General features: G+C 36.0%; 1 protein-coding gene across 1 annotated transcript in view; it reads left to right on the top strand.

Annotated features, from left to right (window-relative positions):
* CHRM3 (cholinergic receptor muscarinic 3) overlaps positions 1-23,294 on the top strand; it is a gene marked incomplete at both ends in the record, with an annotated part of 175,803 nt that extends 152,509 nt beyond the window's left edge. The window contains 1 exon segment of the mRNA XM_079532599.1: positions 21,473-23,294. Coding sequence (XP_079388725.1) covers positions 21,473-23,294 — 1,822 coding nt within the window.
* Between the last annotated feature and the right edge of the window lie 328 nt (positions 23,295-23,622).

Raw genomic sequence — 23,622 nt, 5'->3', positions numbered from 1 at the left:
TTGCCTAGAGTAGATTGAAGTGTTTACAGAAAATAAAAAATGAAAGATAAAGTAAAAGCTCTTTGAGACTTTAGGAAATGAAAAATTAATTACATAGGCCCTGTGGACTTGTAAATAATTAGCAACAGTTCAGAATAGTTTTTCCAATTAGAGAAAGGACCTCAAAGTTGGTCTTTGAGGTCCTTTTCAAACCAGGTCATTCTAAAATTTAATTAAAAAATGTATTTTTTCCTCCTCAGATGATTAACTGAGGCACAGAAAAGTAAAACCTAAAATCATAAAACTGCATTTATGGAAGTCAATAAATTGAAATTGAACATGAGGCATTTTTGGTCTAGATGTTCTGAACTTCAGAGCACTTGTCATATGTGAGGGATGCTCTGAAAGTAAAGTTTCCTATTTTATTATGTTGGCCATTGGAGTGTTGGAGATGTATAGTATCAATATAAAGGTTAGACCTTCCCACCAATATTCTATTACATTTTGAAGCTATGTGATGGATAGCAGCAGAGGGGCAGTCTGACAAAACGGCATCTGATGTGGAAGTGCATATGAATTAAAGGTGTGTTACTGAATTCCTCCATGTGGAAAAAATGGCACTTGGTGACATTCACCAATGCTTGCTGAATGTTCCTGGAGACCAAACAGTGAATGTGAGCACAGGGAAGGATGGGTGGTACGCTTCAGCAGTAGCAACAGCATTGTGAAAGACAAGCCACGTTCCAGTTGGCTGTCACAATATGAAATGAAGAGTGTGTCAACCAGTTCACTATGTGAATCAACTAATATTGGTGACTGAGTTGAAAACTAGTATTTTGTAGCTGAGAATTTTCTCTATCAAATAGTGTTATTGAGCTCTTTGTATCTGTTGTAGTTTCCGTGAAAAATAAACAGGTGACATTACTTTCAGAGCGACCTACGTACAACAGACAAGAGTGAGAAACCAGCTTAAACACCCTGACAATTTTCCCATAAAGATTTTTTTTCCAAAGTTATATAATAATTTCAGAAGAAAAAAAGTAATTTGATTGTTAGAGTAAAAGACTGAGCTGACCCTCAGCAGTGCAGAGTGACCCTCAGGGTGTCAGACTGAATCATTCCCTCCTTTCTCACATTTCTTCCCTTTGGAAGAAATGGAAGCTTAGCTCTAAAATTATCACTTTAACTTATTGCTTCATAAAATGTGATGAATTCATCCTCCAGACTGTGGGACTACAAAAAAATTTGGATCCAGGTGATTTTGACGGTTTGGATTTCAGTTATAATCCAAATCAGCATAATAAGTTATAGTTGTAGAACAGTACTTGAATTCCATGTGCCATATGTTAGCAGTTTCTAACATCATGTATGTGTAATCAGCATAACTTCATAACTAATTCAGACACTCAGTAGGATCCCATTGTTACTCCCATACATCATATAAGAGATTTGTTTGTGCATCTCAGCAGAGTAGCAAAAAACATCTCTAAGCCTTATAGATAGAGCTGCCCAGAAAGCTTTTGGTACAGCATTTTCCACTCCTAGATACATTTTTCATGAAATAGAAGAGTTCCTTATGAATATGCCAATTCTTAGGAAATGTTAGCTGTGAAATTTTTTTTTTAAATGTAGACTAATGATTAATTACTAATATTTTTTAAAATTTCAATATATAAAACAATGTCTAAAGTTATTAAAGTAGAATATTTTGACACTGAAATATTTTTTTCTCCATTGTCAAAATGAAAACTGTCTTGGATTCCAAAGCAAAAAAGACACTTTAAATTTGATCTATTGACTTTTTATTCTAACCAAAAGAAAAGTGATAGTATCTCTGAACAGAACTAGGGTTTTTTATGTGCTCAGTTGTATCCATGATCTGTGCTGAGATTCAACCAATCATCTGTCAAATGAGTGTTCTTCAAAGCTTTATCTGCTCAAAGTTATATCTTTTATACAGTCTTTTTTTTTTTTTTTTTTTTTTTTTTTCCTTAACTCTTTCCTGAAAGATGCTGCAAACAACACGGCAGCTGGGAAAGTCATTTGACAGACTACCTTTAGATACCCACGTGTGCTTTACTCTCTTGTAAAGTATTAATTAATTGTAACTTGGTAACCAAACTTGCATTCACTGAGCAGTCTTTAGGTGCAGCCAGCAGGTTATACATCACCATTTTGAATCTCAGCCATCAGTTACCAAGTTATAGTTGTAGGTACAACTATAGTTTCTAAAAAGCTTTGATAAAAATAGGGTGGAAAGTCAAAGAGAAAGAAATGGTCAAGATGTAGCAGGTGCTGAAGTCTTGAAACATCTGGATTTCCTCTAAATTCGAGGGGTTTATTCCATTGGAGACATAGGATCAGTATCTTTCAGATAACTTAGTGAAAGTGCAAGGGAGACATTTTTGTAGTATTCAGGAAAATGATAGTGATTTGATATGATTTTTTTTCTGTTCAGTAGATCTTGTCTTGCTATCTGATAATCATGCGATGGGTAAGGTGACTAAAGATCTCCACTGGGATTTATGCAGTGGTGCAGCAGTATTTTTTTCCCCAGATCTGCCACCTTTTGCTGTTTTGAGTAAACTACCATGCCACTCACAGCATACCTTTTCAAAAGATATGCTTTCCTGTAATATTTTCCAGTCCTTAGTGAACTACGCAAAATGATCTGCAGGAAGTTTAAGGAAAAAAATGTAAGCAATGAATGAATTAAACTGGGATAATTTGTGCAGTAGGTGGTAGAAATATGTTATGCTATGAACAATAAATACTATTATTTCACAATTGTTTTGCCATTTTGGTGTGTGGGTAGAGAGTGTTTCTGTAATTAGGGAAAAAAATCCAAATATTAGTACATGGTGAAACAATAAATATGTAGTGCTCTGCCTTGGGGAACTTTATATATTTCCAATATTTTAGCACAATATTTTAATACACACTCTGAAGGATGTCAGTAAGATGGAGTATCAGCTGAATTTATTCACTGTGGATCTTAAAAGCACCTGTGTAAAAGCTGCATCTTCATCAAACTATTTTTTTGTTTGTTTGTTTTAAAATTGCCTAACATTAAATTCAGTTGCTTTTATTTTTCAGGCTTCTCATTCATGTCTCTGTGTGTAGTCCCTACAGGAAACATAGTCTCTAGAAACACAAGAGATTTAAATACATCTTAAATCTATGGCAGATTTAACTGAATTTGAGAAGACTGGGGCATGATGACATTTAAATGCTTTTCTAAATGAAGACCATACTTATACAACAAAAAATCTGAGGGTCACAGCAGGAATAATCGAATCTGCGCTCCTGTTTCCATCAGAAATACTCTTCAAAATACACTATGCCCGATACATAAGTTTCAAGGGTTTTATGATTTTGTCTCCACTGCACTGATTCGAATGGTGATTTGGTTTGGTTTGATTCAGTCTGATTTTTTCAGGATTTATTTGTTTCCAGAAGTCAGAGATTTTACAGTCCCATAAAATAGAGACAATAAGTGCCAGTCTATTAATCTAGTTGAAGGAAAAAAAAAATTTGTCACAGTTTGGAGTGATCTGAATTTCCCCACTAAATTTGCTTGCACTATACATGTCTGTGCCACTGAGCATGAGCACAGGGAGCAGAATCAGTCCTGTTGATTCTGCAAGTGACTAATAAGCTGTGATGGCATCACTGAACAGCTATGAAGGTACAACTGTTCAATATGCATTTCTCAAATCAATTTTTATCTAGATATGCAAGGTTTGATGTTTACCTGGATTCAAGAAAAAGGTCAAGATTAAATAGCTAATAGCTGTTTCCTATTAACTTTATGGAGATGTCTTCAAAAGGTATGAATATTACAGAATAATTCATTTGGGATTTGCTCATTGCTTTTAGAAAACTGGATTTTATGCCCACTTAGAAATATAAGGGACTAAAGTGACTTCTGTTAGGAACAGAGACTGTTGCAGCCTACAGATTTCTTTAACCATGGTGCACTGTTTCTGTATGTGTGCATTCATGCACAGGAGACTCGGTGCCTTAGCATATACAGTGGAAGATGTCTGAATAGCTCTTTTGTTGGGGAGAAAGTGTTGTCATGTGAACAATCTTTTACACCTTCAAGGGAAGCAGAGGGATTTGTTGTTGAATTATTTGGGAACTTCTTTATGTTTTACAAAATAAGAGGAGTGAGAGGCTTAATAAATGTGTTAAATTATTCAATTGGAAAAAAAAATAGAAGTCAGAATTGCAAAATATGTTGAAATAAACTTAATGTGAGATCTTGAGCTTTGCAATTAAGGGCGTTTTTTGTAATTGTGAGCATTTACTATTTTCCACTGCCAATTTTTTTCAATGTATACATGTTTTTTCTTGTTCTCAGGTAAGCTTTTCTCATTTTTATGAAAAAAAAAACAAGTACGGGTGGGTAGAGAGGCTCTAGTGAAAAATTAATTCATCTAGGTCCTGTAATTTGAAAACTATTTCAAATAGCAAGAAGTCATGTGTTTTATTACTCCTTTTGAATTAAGCCATGCAAATGGAATAGCAGAAACTCATATATGCTGACATTTGGTGTTTCAGAAATTGTTTCCTGTGGTACATTAATGAACATTTGGTTTTGTTTTTGCCCTTGCTTGATACAATTTACCTGCATCTTGGCAGCAAAAGTCAATTTTTTCCTGTGAGTAAATGTAAATGAATGATGAAGGACAGATAAAGGGCAGAAATGCACAAGTACCATCAAACCACTCATCTTTGACTTTTAATATTCTGCAGCTGATGTGGAATGTTTCTCTTGCAGTTGAAAGCACAGACAACGTGGGCATATTGATAGGTTTTACATGTATCCTAGAGACTTGCAACTTATTTGTTATTATTCACTAATAAACTGAATCTTGGAGGATGCTGACTTTATGGGTACATTTTCAGCTGGAAACATCCTCAGTTAGGAGTAAAGTTTAATGAGAGGTATTGATGGGGAAATAGAGGCATTTGGAAAAGAAGGCTCAGATCAAAACAGGTTACAGTGAAATCTATGCATTATTCTCCTTTTCAAAAGCTAAGGTAAATACCAGTACATAGCAGAGTGACTGTTGTTTGGATCCTTTGTGGATACGTTTTCCTTTTTGGAAGTCTTGATATTTCTCTGGCAACAATTAAGTGTCAACAATTATGTTAATATTATGTTCTTCAAGATCAGACTTTGAAATTCCTATATGAATTTATTAGCCTCAGTAATAATGCACATCATCACAATCTCTTAGACTGGGCCATGTTTGGTGATGATTAAGGGTAGGATTTTTGAAAAAGCTATAGACTGTGGATGCTAAATATCTATTCAAAGTTAATAGGTACTTTTCAGTAGCAGATAGTACTTTATTTTTCACCAATCATTAAATTAGAAACATTATTTTTGACACACAGTTTTGAGAGTGGCAGGGAGATTCAGCATCATTTTGATGATAAATTAACAATACAGCAAATAATCTAGAGAAGCCTGCTGTGAGCTGTAAAAGTGATAGTGATTCAATGAAATACTTCATACTCAGTGTAGATACAGAGTAAATAATAAAAGCATCTTCCAATGTGATTATATCTGAGCTGATGCCCCTAAGATTTTCCACTGCTGAGTGTATTTCCAACCTGATATAATGGAGTTCATTACTACAAGCTATCTGATCCACAGGATAACTGATTCTGACATAATGTAGACCAAAATGTACCTTTAAAGTATAAGTGAGTGATGAAATAATGCTTATTTTGATGTTGCTAAGTAATGATCATTGTTTTAAAACAATCATATTGAGAGAAGTGTCTTATCTCTCCTCTTAGTGTTGCTGGCATTGTTATGATAAAATATGCCAAATCTATATTATTCCTGAAACATTGTTTAGGCTTTGCTGCCCTAGGAAGCATAAATTCATCTGGTGTAAGTATTTTATCTCTTAAGGGAGAGAGCAACCAGTGATTATGTATTGACATAAGAGCAGAAAAGGGTTGCTGAGCTACCTAATCTCTGAAAAACCCTTAAACATTGCTTCCAGCTGTTTGCTGGTGGTGGTTTGCATACCACCACTTTCAGTCCCTTTGGTCTGAGTATGTCACAGTGCATTTTTATTCATAGGTATAGTTTAACTTACTGTTACAAAGTTGAATTAGTCTTCTGTCACAAGAGGAAAAAATATCCCCCTAGTATTAGTCAACTTAGCCTAGCATGTTTTCTTTGAAAGCTTGTACTATTGAAACAATTTGGACAGACTTAAAGTGGAAAAATAATGATATTGGAGAGAAGTTGAGACTTTAAGAAAAACCATTTGGATGCCCACTTTACACTTTAATTTGTTTGGCTGAAGATTTAGCTTCTTCCAGTATTTTGAGCTCTTAAAAGCCTATTTAACATTTTTGCAAAGAGATGTCAAGAGTTCTCTCCAACAAAAATCTATAGCACTAAAAACTGCTTTATTCCAGGGAGGTGAACTATACATGCTGTTTTAACTGAACACTGATGTGATATTTCTCACTGTCAGTACAGTCATAAGGGATTTATAACATAAAAGTTTTGATGTGTAAATAAAAATGTTTATGTTGACTAGAAGGGCATTCTGTTGTTTACCTGTTTTCAGTATGACAACTCAGGTATATTTTGTGTGCCTGAAAAGCAGTCAGTTTTGCATTTTACTGCACAGGGATTCAGAGCAGGGAATACTTCCATTTTGTCTTGCTTTTTGTTTATATGTCTGCTAACAAAACACTGAAGTACAGAGTAGAAGTCAAGATGCAGGATTCCAGTAGCTACAGGTATTATTAAAAAAAATCCCATTCACCCATTGCTAGAAACACTGCATAAATGCAGAAGTTCATACATATTCCTGCATGGTTCAGTCTCTCCTGTCTAAATCAAATATGCTGATAATAATCATACAGTGCATGTGTGTTTGACTTCATCAAGACCAAAATTATTCAAGTGTTAACACAAAGCTCACTCAGTCACTTTCATAATAACATCATTATATGCCTTGCACATCACTTCTGGACTGAGTGAAAAAGACTAATCATCACTAATGTATGAACATCACTTAAAGAGAAAAGATAAGAGGACAGTCAGGATGTGGGCTTCAGCCTCTTACCATATTTCTGTACTGAGCCGCAAGACAATCCCCTTCCAGTTTCCTCCCTTGTCTTCCTTCCCCCCCTCCCCGCCCATATTTCATGCCTGCACAGATAAATCCTTGCAATGCATCATCCTCACATGCACGAGGAGCCACTCACTCCCTTTCAGTGACTATAACCTCCCAGAGTGGCCAGTACCAAAACGAATTGGTTCGACACTGTTGGCTTTTATCATGGGGAGAATCAACGTATCAGATGGGCCACTGTTTATCTGTGCCATTCTTCTGCTACAACAGTTCACTGATGTGAGGATAGGCCTGGGAACAATTTGCTTTCCTTTTTCTCATCTGTATTTTTTAATGTCTTCTTATTTTATTGGGTTTCCCCCCACTCTCTCTCATGAAATTATACCAACTTGGAGAGGTTTCATGTAATGGCTGTGTCGAGAGCCAGCATGATAGATTTCCTTGTCTTGATGGTCCTGTGAGCTGCTGCAGCTTAATTACAGGAAGAAGGACTTAACCTGGAAGCTTGAGCATTCCTCTGCAGTCATCTGGCTTTGGTTCACCAAGCTGAATCCCTGGCTTCTCTTCACTCACACTCTCTTGGGAAAACTGGTTCTCAATTTAGCTCTGTTCACGCTGCTGTACTAAGCAACTGCCATCTGAAATGGTGTATATCTGAAGCAACTGGGTGAGGGATTTATTTGCTTATTTATTTATTTTATACAAAGTGTGTTTCCTGAAAGTCTGAGGGGCGGTCTGCTTTTTCTTCCTCTCGCTAAGGTCACCACTGGCACTTCTACCATCACACATGAAAAATGAGAAATTGATTTGTTTATAATATATGCCAAAGCAATTGTGTGCACTAGTCTCTGTCTATAAACATCTGATATTATTAACAGTACTTTTGTCCTTCCTTTCCTACTCTTCGAATTTGTCTTTGTTCAATGACAAACTAAAATTTACATTCGTTAGCACTGGGGCTTTATTTTATTTTATTTTATTTGGAAGTGCTTAGAAAATATTAGTTGCCCCTGTAAACTATTTTGGCATCCAAAATGTTATCCTTCTACTCACATTCGTTTGGAGATAAAAAGAAAAGATTTAGCATTTGTGGCTGAAAATATGGTTCTTAAATTCAAAGGCTGAAGGGATTGATGTGAGCATTAAGAAAGCAGGTGATGTAACAGTCTGTGGAGCAAGAATCAAAGGAAGATTTCATAGGTTTGCTCTCTGGAATGGAACTGTACCATGCCACATTCACTGCTCTGAATAGGCATTAGTAAAATTGGAAAAGGCTACTTAGTAACTCAGTACATTTTGACATTTTAATCTTGGTAAAAATAATTGTTTTGTCAGGACTATGCGGAGTATGGTCTCAGTTTTCGATCGTGAATATGTTTGGAAAGGAAAGTTCAGTAGCTTAAAATCTTTTCTGTGAACAAGCAGCTCTCAAGCAATTCTTCATTTTTGCTTCATTTTGAATAATCAATTACCAAGAATGCTTATTTCTCTAAACTGAAGCTACAAGACCCAAGCATTCTTGACATCTTCACTCCAGAACAAACACCTGAACTCCTCTCATAGCAGTAGCTATAGTTTCTAATCTAGCCTTGCCAGCTTACAGAGAAAGACACGAGGACTAGCATGGGAAAGACTGAGAACAGAGAATTGCTGCTCCATTCCAAAAGGACAAATGGAAATATCCGTTTACCTCAAGTGATTTTGTTTCTATGTTTAGATACAAGATGCCTGCATGCTTTCCTTGCTTTCCATCCTGACTTCAGGTTTCCAGAATTAGTTATCAGTTTGCATCTTAGTCATCTTTTTACAGTGCTTTACATATTTGGTTATTTTACATTCTCCCATTCCTTCCACTGTATTGAATACTCTGTGTTTCTTTTATCCAGTTTGTTATCGTTTCTACAGTGAAATCTCATTTAAGGCTCTGAAAGTTTTATCATTTAAGCATTCACAAGCACGTGCACCCATTAGACTAACCATAGCCACATATCTTCCTTTTCAGAGAACATCCCATGACCCACAGGGGGAATACTGCGCTACTACACTACACTACATCTCTGTGAACACAGGAAAACAACTAGCAAGGAATGTATTTAAAAAGGATTTAAAATTAGTTATGGGTTTTAAATGGTTTTAAAACTTCTCCAGGAGCTGTTGCTGAGATCACAAGTGAGAAAGTAGCAGAATCTACACTGATTCTTTTACATTAAGCCTTTCAGCTTGAAAAAAATGTTAGGGCAGAGTACAAAGAGCAGCAACTGGGCTTTTTATTTCTCCTTTGCCCTGATGTTGACCAGCAGACCACGTATGTCATCAAGAATCTGACCACAGATTGCAATAGACACCAACTTAAATAAAGATTCTCATTTATGGATCTTTACTCAGGTATATTGCTATAGTGCTTCCAGAAATATTTTAGAAATTAACAAATAAAATATTCTCCTGAATGGTAGCTAATTAGAGAATCCTCTTTTGATTCTAAAACAAATAGATAAGTTAGTTCCACAACAACCTGGAAGTTTGGCAAACTGAGGCATAGAAATGGGACAGCTGGATGATAACAGGCAGGTAAATGGAAGGAAATACTAAATGAATACTGATACTTCTTTATTGGTAAATGAGACTCAAAGAAACCACATGCAGTGTGCATCCCTGTTCTTAGTTTAAGCATTAAAATGCCTCTCACCTGTCAGTGAAGGAAAAAGTTTTTCTAGGTAGAGGTTCTCTTTCTTCTGGCATTCCAGTTCCTTTCTGGAAGTTACATATTCTATCTACCATCTGAAAAAAACCATCAAAGCTGGAAGAAATATTTTCATTTTATTTTAGCTAGACCTCCTGATTTTACTTGTTGTTTATTATTATTACTATTATTAGCTTACACTGTTAAGGGTTTGCAAAGCACAAGTAAGTTTTTTATGCTTGAAAGAGCAAGTACAGAAAAACTAGTTCAATTTACCTATCTGATACATAGATAGCAACCTTTACACTTAACATATTCACATATCCACATTTCAACCTATTTTGCATGTCAGTGTGCATGAAATCTCAGAGCAATCAGGAGAGAGTACAGAGTACCATGGGTATATTAGCTAGATAGTGTAGTGTAGTAGATGAATACATCATGTTGAAATTAAAAATGATCTTTTTGTTGATGGAATGATTAACATTTTAGAAATATGCAGATGAATGCTTGCAAAGACAATAGTTCATAACTGTTTGTTTTGCAAAACTGCTAATACAAAACTTGGGGAATGGATATGGAGTACTAATTTCAACTTGACATTATCCTTTTGAAGTACGACGCTAAAAAGGCTGGCTGAATACCTGTGCCCAAAGAACTGTGGTCAGTGGAACTAAATTCAGTTTGAGGCTGGTAACAAGCGGTGTTTCCCAGTGCTCAGTACTGGGGCCAGTTCTCTTTAATATCTTTATCAATGATCTGGATGGGAAGAGCATGCCCTCAGCAAGTTTGATTACATTACCGTTTTGTAGTTGTTCATCCTCTTGAGGGTAGGAATGCTCTGTGTCTGGATAGGATGGTCCAGGGGGCTGAGGCCAACTGTATGAGGTTCAACAATGCAATGTGCCAGGACTTGGGTCACAACAGTCCTTTGCAACACTACAAGCTGGAGTAAGACTGGAAAGATGTCTTGGCAGCAAGTGTAAAATGCATCTCCTGTAGTGTGTAGAAACCCTACGCCAGAATTAGGTGTGAACTTGAGTTCCACGTATAACTTACATTAATTATAAGTCCTACCTTTTCCCTCCTCAGCCTTGCACACCCTTACAACAGTAAGGCAAGAGGTTCCTAAAGAAACCTGAACTCCAGTGTGCAACTGTGATTAAGTGATGGGACAGATTCATTCTGCAGGCTGAATAAAACCACTGTTTTTGCATATGTGTTCCTTACACTATAACTGTTTTTGTAAGGCTGCAAATCAGAAACTTTAAGCTCTTAGTATAGGAAGAAAAGGCAGATACTAAAGCAAAAAATGTACAGCAGGAAATGTTTTTAGAAGAGAATTCTGCCACAAGGGTTAGCAAAATACATTTATGTAGAATAAATTAAATCAGAATACATTTATCATTAGCACGTCCTCCCTCTCTCAGAAATATCTTCATTGGGCATGCCTCCATTTCCCTTGCTTTGCAGCTGGAAAGAAAAGCAAACCACCAAGAAAACTGCACACAAATCCTAAAAAAGATTATAGCATTGATAGCATTATTATATTGCTTGTCTGTCTGTGAATAAAGAATCATTGCTGACATTCACTGAAATCCACAATGCCTGCTATTGTTGCTTTCCCAGAGACTAAAATTTCATCACAGCATGCATATAAGGGGTTAGAGTTTGGAGTGAGCCATTTTGATTAAGTTACAAAATTCCATTGAGAATTTCAGATGTGTCTATCTTAGGGGAAAAAAAAGAAGAAAGAAATAAAAAGTGAAGCTAGACTATAACTCAAAACATAGTTGTTGGTAATGTGGCTGCTAGTTTGGTTAAGTTAAGTACTTGGATTGTGTGCATTTCTTTTAGGTGCTGTCCCTATCAGGTAGTAGATAGAATTTATTTGGCTATGATTTCCACATATAAGACATATAGGCTTTAAGAGAGACCAATTAAGATTCTGCTTTTTGCTTTTGAATATCTGTTGTGCCACCTAGTGGGTAGTAAACCACACTTTCAAACAGATGGAAAGATTTACTTAATATGTAACAGTGAATAATGAAATGTTTTCAGTATTTATGTAAATATTTACAGCAAAGCACTGAAACAAAGTGTTTTGCCTTTTTGTCTGATTTAGTCTCAAGCTGTTTCATTAAGGTAAAAATATTCCATTTCAAATATACCATTGCATTTTCTTACAATTATATTAAAGAAATATAAAGAGGGCAAACACAGCACTTTTCCTCCACTCAGCAATAGATTAGTTCCTTAATCAATTACTAATGGGTTTCATATACTTTCCCAATTTGATCAAATTATCAGTATGAAAGGATATTCCTAAATCTGGTAAGTTAGGAATTCACACTCAGCAATCCAATTAAATAAACAAATACACCGAAAGTATTTTCTGGCCAACTACTTAAATTTTCACTTGATGAAACCAAGCTAAAATGTTTTGAAACTTTAAACATTACCATAATTTAGTGAAAAAAAATAATACATTTTGATTAAAAGCATAACATTCTAACACAGTTTCTGTACAAAAATTTTCAGTCTAAGTAGTTCCAACTTGCAAATATCTATATAGAATTCATTAGGTAATAGATATCACTTACCACCTTTTTTCCCTCTAACTTTGGCCAGCTTTTAAGAAAACCACTTGTCCAACTGGGGACTGTTGTTTCTGTTGCGGTTGATAGCAATAATATTTCAATCATTAAGGGAAAAAACAATAAATTTTCCTTAATTCAATGTTTCCTAGAATTGTTCAATTCACCTTATTGCACCTATTTAAAACTACCAGACTGTGTATCATCCAAAAAGTCGTATGAGTTGGTTTGCATTTATAACACCTGGGTCCAATGGCAGTTACATTATAAAAAGTAGTGTGCAGCAGAGGAACTGTTCTAGGATTCCACCACACTCAAGATAACTTCAACCTTGTGTTAGCACATTTAAATGATAAACATCAGAGATCTCGCATGATAGAGGACCTAATGGCGGGTAAACACTGACATTTGAGCTGGTGTCCAAATAGCTCTTTGCTAGACCTTTATGTAAAATTTTACTATTTTTCTCTCTAGATAAATATTTTACTATTATTCTCTCTAGATAAATAACAATGTGTAGTTCATCTGCTTGCAGACATATTTGTAAAAAAAAAAAAAAAAAAAAAAAAAAATTAAAACAAAAATGGAGTTCTGCTTGAATTTGACTGAAAATGAAATGTCTTCCCAAGGAAAAAAAGAAAGAAAAAGTAATTTTTTTATTGAGAAGGTAGAAAATCAAAGCAATGGGTTGAATATTTATTTATGGTGGGGTTTGGGTTTTTTTGTTGATGTTTGGTTTTTGCTTTGTTTTGTTTTGTTTTTAGACTATTAATTCTCCCTACATAGAACTTCCAGAAAAAAAATATTTTCAATTTCAAGGCTTGACAACATCTTGTCATTTCATTTTTCTCTTGCAGAAAAATGAAACTGAGAACAGTGTCAGGTGTCTTCTTTAAAGCTCCATGTCCCTGCTCTCTGTTCTCTTTGGTAGTTGAAAAACGTTTGTACTGTTTCCCAGTTTTTACTGATCGTGTATTGTCTCAGCGGGCAAACAGTAAAAGCAAAGAATGTATTTCTTTTCATAACAGAATCAACCGATTACATTGTTGTAAAGCAGTTTCCTTAAAGACAGTTTTGATGAGGTCTGTTATTGTCTTTAAATATTCTTAGAGGCTAATGTTCATGTTCAATATAGATTTTAAATACACCCAAGGATTATTAAAAGTAGGGTTGGATTATGAGTGTGGTAAAATGTATTTGTTTTATCTAGCATGTGATTTAGATGAACTCTTTCTTCTTGATACTGATTTGCTCAAATATGAGTATTGTTTTAGAGAAGAACGATGCATAGGAAAATAAGAGAATTTCACTCCAAGATCTTGATTTTTTTTCTCTCTCTACTTTGGCTCATACTTTTCCCTGTTTAGTCAAAGTATTCTGGCATCTAATGCCATCTAGAAGAAATATATCATTACGGGTAAGAATTTCCATTACTTTACATAACCAGCATTTTAGTATGTGATAATTAAATATTTTATAGAGAGAATTATAATTTATTGAGAGTCTATGGATGGCTTTTTGCAAAGAGGTAGCTAAGTATCTACATATACACACTGCCATGTGAAGTTTTAGATCATGTCTTGGATTCGTCATAATGGTAAGTAATAAAATATTAAGAAATATGTTAAAAATGTATGTACAAGAGAATATTGAAATGAAGTCTCTGAGATAGATAGGTTTTTACTCAAAGGAAAATATTTCACCCCCTTAATCTATTTTCATGTTTCAATTCAGTGTCAATCCAGCCCTTTACCCAGGCTTTCCTGTCCCTAGACACCTACAATACACATCATTTAAGTCAGTAAGTTAAACTCTCAATATTTGATTGTAATTCTGACTAGGTTTTGGACTGTATGTCTGTTTACTCCAATATCAATTAGACAGATGGAGTGTAATTCTAATAAGGTTCTCTGAAAGAGAATGCCTGGAATTTAAATAATTGCCTCTCCATATGAAGGCATATTGACGTTTTAACCATTATAGCTGGTAGTCAATATTTACTGTAATCTTAATTAAGACCTTATTTGTTTTTGTTTTCAGTAATTCAAAAATTTAAGGTACATCTAAGCTCTTGTTTTTGAAGGTTTAGCTTTTTTCTACAGGAATTGTTCAGATAATACCTGCGAAGTGCAGGAGCCTGAGAATGGAAAGTGCAATTCTGTGAGCAAATCTGCTGCTACTGACCTTGGTAAAACAGACATTACACCTTGAGCTCATGTTTCAAGTTTCTCCCTGAAAGGTGTTTGGAAGAACAAATATTGTATAAGCAAATGCAGTGTAAGCATCCAAGGCCCACAGTGGATGCTGCAGGGACAGCGAGGTGGTATGACAAAGGGCTTGCAGTCAACATGAACAGCATGGTGTATGTTTGCCAAAAACTAATTGGAAAATTGAGGAATAAAAAAGGCTTTACATACTGCTTTTAGATTCTTTGGCTATGTTAGGTAGTGTTTCTTCTGCTCCTAGTCTGGCATTCGTGTGCATCTCAGCTGTAGTACTCTGAAATTGCTCTGGAGGGATGCTCCTTTTGCTGACTGTAGGGCTGGAAGGGAGATCACAGAACTGTAGATTATCTGGAACTGACTGGAATCCATAAGGAACATGCAGTCCTAACTCCTGGCTTCACACAGGACCAACTAAAATTCCAACTCTATGGCTGAGACCATTGTCCAAATATTTCTTGAACTCTGGCAGCTTGGAGCCATGACCACTGTTCTGGGAAATCTGTTCCAGTGCCCTTACCAATCTCTCAGTAGGGTGAGAGGCTGACTGGTGGGCCGAGTAAATTTGTGCTTTGCATTAGGTCTGGTAAATGCTCTCTAAAGTCATGGAAAGGAAATATATCATAGAACCATAAAACAGCCCATGTTGAAAGGGATCTCAAAAGTCCATGGACAAATCAAGTCCAACATTTCATGGGAAAAGGGAGCCTTCGTGTTGTTGTCTAGCATTCTGTGTAATTGCATCTTGAAAGCCTTCAGTCGCGGATATTCTACCACATCCCTGAGAATGAGTTTGTTCATAGAGAACAAGTCTAGCTTGCTCATTACTAGGCCTCACACACTAGCAGAAGTAATATAATAAGCAAATGATAAGTAAAATCTAATTCACAAATCACAAAAGCAGCTTCTTATTAAATCTAGCTAATTTTAGTAAGACTGAGCAAAACATCTTTATGGAAGGAAAATGGTAGAGATTGGGGTTGAAGTGTTTGCACCTTTCACCTTGGAGGGATATGTTCGACAGTTTATTTGCATCAAGTTGACAGCTAATCAGCAAAAGGTTTAGTCTTTCCATGTAACAACATTTGAAAAAGTGACAAAGGTATTTGTGTCTGTCTGCAGATGAATACATGTATATATAAATATAAATGCACATATCTGCAGTTATATACATATGCATACTTTTGTCCTATTTAATGTGATATATTTTTATGTACATTGTCTTAGGTGCATATGTGTATGTATATATAAAAGTATAAGAGCCTATCGGTTACTTGTTTGTATCAGTTGCAAGTGTACCAGGATATTTAGTGGTGGGATAGACTTCTATAGATCTGTATTTTCGTTCTGCAAAGATGAAAATCTGTATTGAATGTATTATACTTTTAATCATCAGTATAGATAATTTATTATAAAACTGATGTCCAGTTCACTGGCAATTGCGTTGTGCTTTCTATTATCACATACATATTTTTAAGGAATACTGTACCATGTGCTACAGCAATGCAATGATATAAGTAATGTAGAAGAGTGAACAGCATTATAACTACTTGCATTTTTTTTAATTATTATTATTTTTGTGTTTCGAAAAAGAAAATTTAGGTTTGAAAAATAATAGTTATATGCAATCTTGGGGGTAATTTCAGGAAAACTTTAAAATGTGCATGTATTTTTTATTTGAGCACATTTTGATTTTGTAACAATGCTTATTTCTAGTTTAAATAAGTATAGTAAACATTCTAAAGGCTTGTTTTTTTTTTATAATTCACTGCATGGAGTTGCCTTCGTTAATCACTGGCTTGAAACTGTAATGCAGTATTTCATACCAATGACTTGCAAATTCTTATCCACTTATTTGTGGATCCTCTTGCACTTATCTCCCCATCTTTTTATATTTGATCTTGGCTTGCTGGGAAGGTGATGGCAGGCTGTATTGCTGGATGAGCTCTCATTTTGTCGGAGCTGAAGACCTAGAACATTCTCGGCTTCCTTGGGGTGCTTCTTATATAGATAGTAGAAAATGTGTAGTAGATTTGGAAAATGAAGGATAGCTTGGCTTGTTCTGGCTTCCTACTGAAGAAAATCTGGTGGCACTCATTCAAAATAGAAAATATTATGACTGTGGTGATAGTGATTTTTCTATGCAGATGAACATATGGGTAATAGATTTTTTTTTACTGAATAAAACAGTTTGATCGCAGGAACTAGGATACAAGACAATAACAAATGACTATATTCACCATCATGCTAGCAACTTTCAGTTTATGAAGTGAAAACCTAGGATCCCTTTAACAGCTGAGGGATTTGGAAAGTTGAGTTCCAGCTTTCAGGATTGCATTCAGCATTCAGGATCTCATGTATGGGTGGTACTTGATATCGTCTCTTCCTCAGTTGCTCTTCTTCTAAAGGCTACTGAGGCATTCACTAAAACAATTACTTTACAGCTAGATAGGAGAGCTGACCTGAACAATAAAGGTTTAGTTCCAGTACTTTCTCAGCATCAGAAAATGCAGATGAAGTAAGGTTTTCCCAGGTTTCCTCATAGTGACTTGATATTTCTGAAAGTATTTATTAGCTAATTTACATTGATACTGCATTTCAGTTTCTGCAGTTAAACAGAATTCTCAATTGTTTTAGTGTTTTAGTTCCTGCAAGAATACTTTACACTGATTCTATTTCTCATCCACACTGACCCATAAATAATTGGCAAGAACATCGCCATTGTTTGTTCAAATGATTGCTCACAAGTGAACTGTGTTTTTGTTTCACCTGTGCATTGAAAGCAGCTAGGTGAACTTAAATTATGCTTCAGTGCCTCCTTCAAAGGAGAATATGTTATTGCACATTGAGTTTACACATACTTTGGTTTATAATTCCTGAGTATTTGAGATCTCCATTTTTCTAGCCATTCTACATGACAGTCAATAACTTCCTTGGTCAAGGTGTTTTGAGCAGGTATGAGGGTATTGGAGGAGGAGTGAATGAAAAGCAAGAGTGTGCTTCTCATCCAGACCTCTTTCTGTCTTTTTGCAAATGGCCTTCTGCAGACTTTCACTCTTTATAATAGGTGGGATGAGTCTGTTTGACACTGCAGATTTGTCTTGTTCACCGTCATTGAAGCAGCAGGATAAGGATAAGGTAGAACACATTATGTTTAGTGGCCTGAATTATACCAGCTCCAAAACCATAAGCGGAGTGCTTCTTGGGGAAGCAAAGAAGAAGTATGTTGTGTCTCACACCTTTTCTAATAGATGGCAAGAACATGGTAAAATAGTTTCAGAAAAGTTTGTGTGGATTTGCTTGTGAAAAGCAGTCTGACAAGTGTGGAAATTTTTGATTGAGAACAAAGGAAAAAGATGACCACATAGATATCACATAACAGTACAGATGGATCAGGCCTCAGAGAATGATTCACATGCCATAGTGTACTTTTTATCTAGTGTTATTTTTCTACACCTTCCTTTCAAAAACTTGCGTATGGATAGTTCTTGGAAACGTGCATAATGCTGCTCTTTGTTTTAGATATCCTACAATTGTAGAATCATAGAATAATCTGAGTTAGAAGGGTCTTAAAAAGATCATCTCGTCCAGCTCCCCTGCAAGAAAAAAGAACTATATCAGGTTGCTTGGAGACCCATCCAGATTGACCTTGAATGTCTACAAGGATGGGGCATGTTCTTGTTCATTTCTCTATAGCTACTTTCTAAAGTAGACCTCAGTGCAATTCACTTTATAGAACCATCTTCATGATTTCATTTTTGTATTAGCTGTATGTCTAAAGATGCTGAAACCCAAGCTGGTAAATACTTTCTTTGTGAACTAAATTATTAATTTTGAAAAACAAATAGTCACCTGTTGTTAAATGTAGAGCAAATCCTGAGCTGACTTTAAAACTGATAGCCACTTCACTCTGTCATCATTAAAAAACAGAGTTCTTTCAAGGAGAGGTGTATGGTGTTTGAACACAGTCATGCAATTTGCACTACTCATTCCATGAGTATTTTGATAGCACTGCAGTTTCAAAACTCATATTTTTAGTGGTCCCAAGACACAATCATTCTTGTGAATTTCAGTAGGAGAGTAAAACAAGCTTAAGGTTTTATGCAAAGCATAAAAAGTATAGCAAAATATAAAACATAATGACTATTTAAGTATGCCACAAATTAGTGTGTTCCCTGGCACCATCTTCTAATTTATAGGGAACAATTTCCCATGACAGTAGCAGAGAGTTTCTTCTAGCGTCTTGGGCAAGTATCTTTCTTGTGCCTTCCTTTCCCTTTGTCCTGCTTACTCACTCACATGTTTGCAAGCATCTTGCATGAGCCACTTTTCCTCACCCACTTTATCCTGTTATGCCCTAAGTCCTGCATTAATTATGTATTTGATGCAAAATACGCATTTTTATGCAGCAGGTACAAGCTCAGGACCAATCTTCAATGTGTTGAATGCTGTCTGTTATGACATTTGGTATACCTTACTTTAAGCTGGTAGGAGTTGTTATTCTGATTGTTCTAAATCCTGTAATAACATTGCCCACAAAGTTTAAATCAGCAGACATGACAAGTGGGTGACAGCCATAGGAAAAGCCAAATATGCGTCAAGATAGTCACCTATACTGCAACATTTAACACAGGCAGAGTGATAGACTCTCTATTCTTAGCTAGGTCTGTGAAAATCAGAGTGGGAATGTGGGGAATTCTAATTAGTTTAATACATTTTGCTAAAAGATTCATATTCGTTTTTACAACACATAAGTTTTAATCGTCATTTTATGTGATGGCAGTGTAATCTTTGTGATTAGTTAAAGTCTTGTGCTTTTGCTCTTACTTCCTGGGTTTTTAAAATTAGTTAATGAAAAACAAATAAGTGCAGGTTGCCCGTTGCTATTTCTGTTACATGGTTAATTCTTTATTTCATTTTTACTGTTTCCTTCCTATGAAGCCTATGAAGCCAATTCAGATCTTCTCAGTCTTTTTTTCCAAACAATAAACAAACTGTGAAAAAATGTCACTATTTTCCTTCAGAAAATAGAGTTTTCACTTGAGAAGACATTTTAGGATACTATATAGTTTTTTATGAAATATTCCACAATATTTCAATGTTGAAAAGAAATTCAAAAACCAAATTCTGATTTAATTTCATTTACAAATTGACAAGTTTTTAGAACATCTGTTTGTCTGAATTTTCATGCAAGCGTGCACATTTCCTTTCCAATGAAAATTGGATTTGGAATGTCAGCTTTTTTGATGAAAGATAATTTTAGTTTCAAACTTCCATCTTTCTATCTAGAAAGAAGTTGAATTTAATTCTGTGTTTCCCAGAGCAATATGTACAGTTATTATTTTGTTATTATGTTTTGGTATTGTATTTTTGTTATATATGTGTCATGATGATAATGAACGCTTTCAATGTAGATTGAATTAGACTCTGCAGTGACATTGCAATATTTTCTTTTTATTAATAAAACAGAAAATTTAATATGTCCTTGACACCAAAATATGGTTTATGTAATTACTGTACTTGAACTAAAGTAACAAATTGTTGTTCTTTTTAATGCATATATAAGAGGAACTATACAGTTTAAAATCACAGCTTCATACAGCTTGCTGACAAAACTAAGTGCATTTCAAAGAACAACAAAATATATACAGAACCAAAAAAAAAAAAAAAATCCCTTTTTCTTTAAATATTTTCTGTAGTGCCAGTGAATTTTGCTTTTCATAATTTTCTCATGTCATAATATATTGACTGAAACGATTCTGTAAGAATACAAACGTTTGCCTTTGAAAGCATATTTTGTTCAACATTTATCATCTGCAATGGATTTTCTCATCAAAATTCTTGCTGCTTGATGATATAATTGATTTATTACAACAGATCTAGTCAGATGACCACAGAAGTTAATGAAATAAGGGAAATCCAAATCCGTATTCTGAACATGTCTTCATTTTACATAAGTACTTAGGGAAAAGGATTAAAGTTTAATTATGAATCCCTTTCATGCTTTTTTTCCTCTTTTTTTCTGAAGTGTTTAATAAGTGCTTTGACATACTTCTGCTAAACATTTTCCCCAACTTTAGAGACCATACTTTCAAAGGAAATTTTAACGTATTACCCCAAAGACATTTTTAAGTCATTACACATTCATGTAAAATCCTTAAACCAAGTGTAAAAATGTAGATACAAAATGACAAGTGTCATGCACAAAAAGCAGTGGTGAGAACTTCTAGTACCCTTATCAGATTGCTGAAATATAGCAGAAAAGATCTTTTTATTTTGTAGCAATGTAGGGATATAGTAGCTTGATAGATAGTTAAATCATTCTGAATCTCTGTATCTCTGTAATTTCAGGAAAGGTGGAAAAATATTTTTGTTCCATGTTAGCTATTTCTGGAGACTGCAGAGTCTGAGGCGTCATTTTGCTAGAGCCATGGGAGCTCTGGGGACCAGCAGTGACTCAGTCTCACAGAATTTGTATCCACATGTGTCTGGCATTTAGTTTTTGAAGGCTCCAAGGTAGCAGGTTGTTCAGATATAGAGTTCCATGCTTCCATTAGGAAGCATTTTAATTAAGAGTTAGTGGACGTTTTAATGCTATCAAAGATTCAAATTCTCCTGGGAATTTGGTTCTTCTGCTACTGAATGGTTTTGAGAAAACACTGTGTGATTGCTAGAAAGAGCTTTGATTATTCACAGCTGTAAGCTGAATATTATCACATATGTGTTTGACTTGGACTGTATCACAGGCAACTGTGCTTTTGAAGACATCTTTCAAAGTGCTAAAGGTTATGTATATGAGTATGTGAACAGTTTTTTTATTTATCACCTGCACTCATTCACTTGATTTTTTTTTTATTTTTCTCTCCATTGCAGACTATGTCAGAGAGCCACAATGATCATGCACAATAGCAGTTCAGCCTTGCCCCTGTTTTCAAATGTGAGCTCCTTCTGGAAGAGAGATTCCCATGGACCAGGACTACTTGATGAAGGAGCATCGCTTATTGGCAGCTATGATTTTCCTCAGACCACAGAGAGCTTTCCCTTCTCCACTGTGGAATCAACAAACGCATCCCTAAATGCCACAATCAAAGACCCTCTGGGTGGACACACTGTCTGGCAAGTAGTTTTGATTGCTTTCCTCACTGGGATCGTTGCACTAGTGACCATCATAGGAAACATCCTAGTGATTGTCTCATTTAAGGTTAACAAACAACTGAAAACAGTCAACAACTACTTCTTGTTGAGTCTTGCTTGTGCAGATTTGATCATCGGTGTTATTTCCATGAATCTTTTCACCACATACATTATTATGGGCCACTGGGCTTTGGGAAACTTGGCCTGTGATCTTTGGCTCTCCATTGACTATGTTGCCTCTAATGCCTCTGTCATGAATCTCCTTGTCATAAGTTTTGACAGGTATTTTTCCATCACTAGGCCGCTTACATACAGAGCCAAACGAACAACTAAAAGGGCTGGAGTAATGATTGGTTTAGCATGGGTCATCTCTTTTGTTCTTTGGGCCCCTGCCATCTTGTTCTGGCAGTATTTTGTTGGGAAGAGGACTGTGCCTCCTGATGAATGTTTCATCCAGTTTCTAAGTGAACCTATCATCACTTTTGGCACTGCCATAGCTGCCTTTTATTTGCCAGTCACCATTATGAGTATTTTGTATTGGAGGATTTACAAGGAGACTGAGAAACGCACCAAAGAGTTAGCGGGACTACAGGCTTCAGGCAGTGAGGCAGAGACAGCACGCTTTGTACACCAGACTGGCAGCTCCCGGAGCTGCAGCAGCTATGAGCTGCAACGGCAGAGCACAAAGCGCTCCAGCCGTAAGAAGTACAGGCGCTGCCACTTCTGGCTCACAATGAAGAGCTGGGAACCCAACACAGACCAGGGGGATCAAGAGCACAGCAGCAGTGACAGCTGGAACAACAATGATGCTGCTGCCTCCCTTGAAAATTCAGCCTCATCTGATGAAGAGGACATCACAGCAGAGACCAGAGCTATCTATTCAATCGTGCTGAAGCTTCCTGGTCACAGTGCCATCCTCAATTCCACAAAGTTGCCCTCCTCAGAAGATCTGAATGAGTCAGCAGATGAACTGCAGAAATCCGACACGGACTCACAGGAAAAGAAACCTAAAAAACTGCAACCTCCCAGAAGTATTCAGGATGGTGGAAATTTCCAGAAGAGTTTTTCAAAGCTTCCAATTCAGCCAGGGTCAGCAGAGACAGCTACAGCTTCTGATGGCATCTCATCAATGACCAAGACATCTGCAGCCCTGCCTTTGTCCTTCAAGGAAGCAACTCTGGCAAAAAAATTTGCTTTGAAGACCAGAAGTCAAATCACGAAGCGAAAACGAATGTCACTTATCAAAGAAAAGAAAGCAGCACAGACACTCAGTGCCATTTTGTTTGCCTTTATCATTACCTGGACTCCTTATAACATCATGGTTCTGGTGAACACCTTTTGCGACTGTGTCCCCAAAACTGTGTGGAACCTGGGGTACTGGCTTTGCTACATCAACAGCACAGTGAACCCGGTGTGCTATGCACTGTGTAACAAAATGTTCAGAAATACTTTCAAGATGTTACTGCTGTGCCAGTGTGACAAACGAAAACGACGCAAACAGCAGTATCAGCAAAGGCAGTCTGTCATTTTTCATAAGCGGATCCCTAGGGAGGCTTCATAGAATAGTATTTTTTAAACAACTGAAGAAATAATGGAGAATGGGATGGGACAGGATTAGATAGGTTTGGAAGGGATGGGGTAGGATAGGATGGGATGAGATTGGGAGGGGCTGGAATGGGACAGGACGGGATGGGGTGGGACGGTGGTTCCAGGGTGCTGATTCAAACATTTAAACATCAGGACATGAAAGCAGCTGCCGGGCATATGTATCCTTTTAATAAATCTGGTTTAATATAAAAATGAAGTCTGCATTCAGCAAAAACTAACAAACTTCAACGTTTTTACTAAAGAATGAAAGACTTAATAAAGTTTTCGTACAAATTTGAAAG

This window comes from Tetrao urogallus, assembly GCF_951394365.1.
Source record: "Tetrao urogallus genome assembly, chromosome: 2".
Taxonomy (NCBI): Eukaryota; Metazoa; Chordata; class Aves; order Galliformes; family Phasianidae; genus Tetrao; species Tetrao urogallus.
The sequence above is the reverse complement of the archived record's forward strand: the minus strand, read 5'-3'. Positions and strand labels throughout refer to the sequence as shown.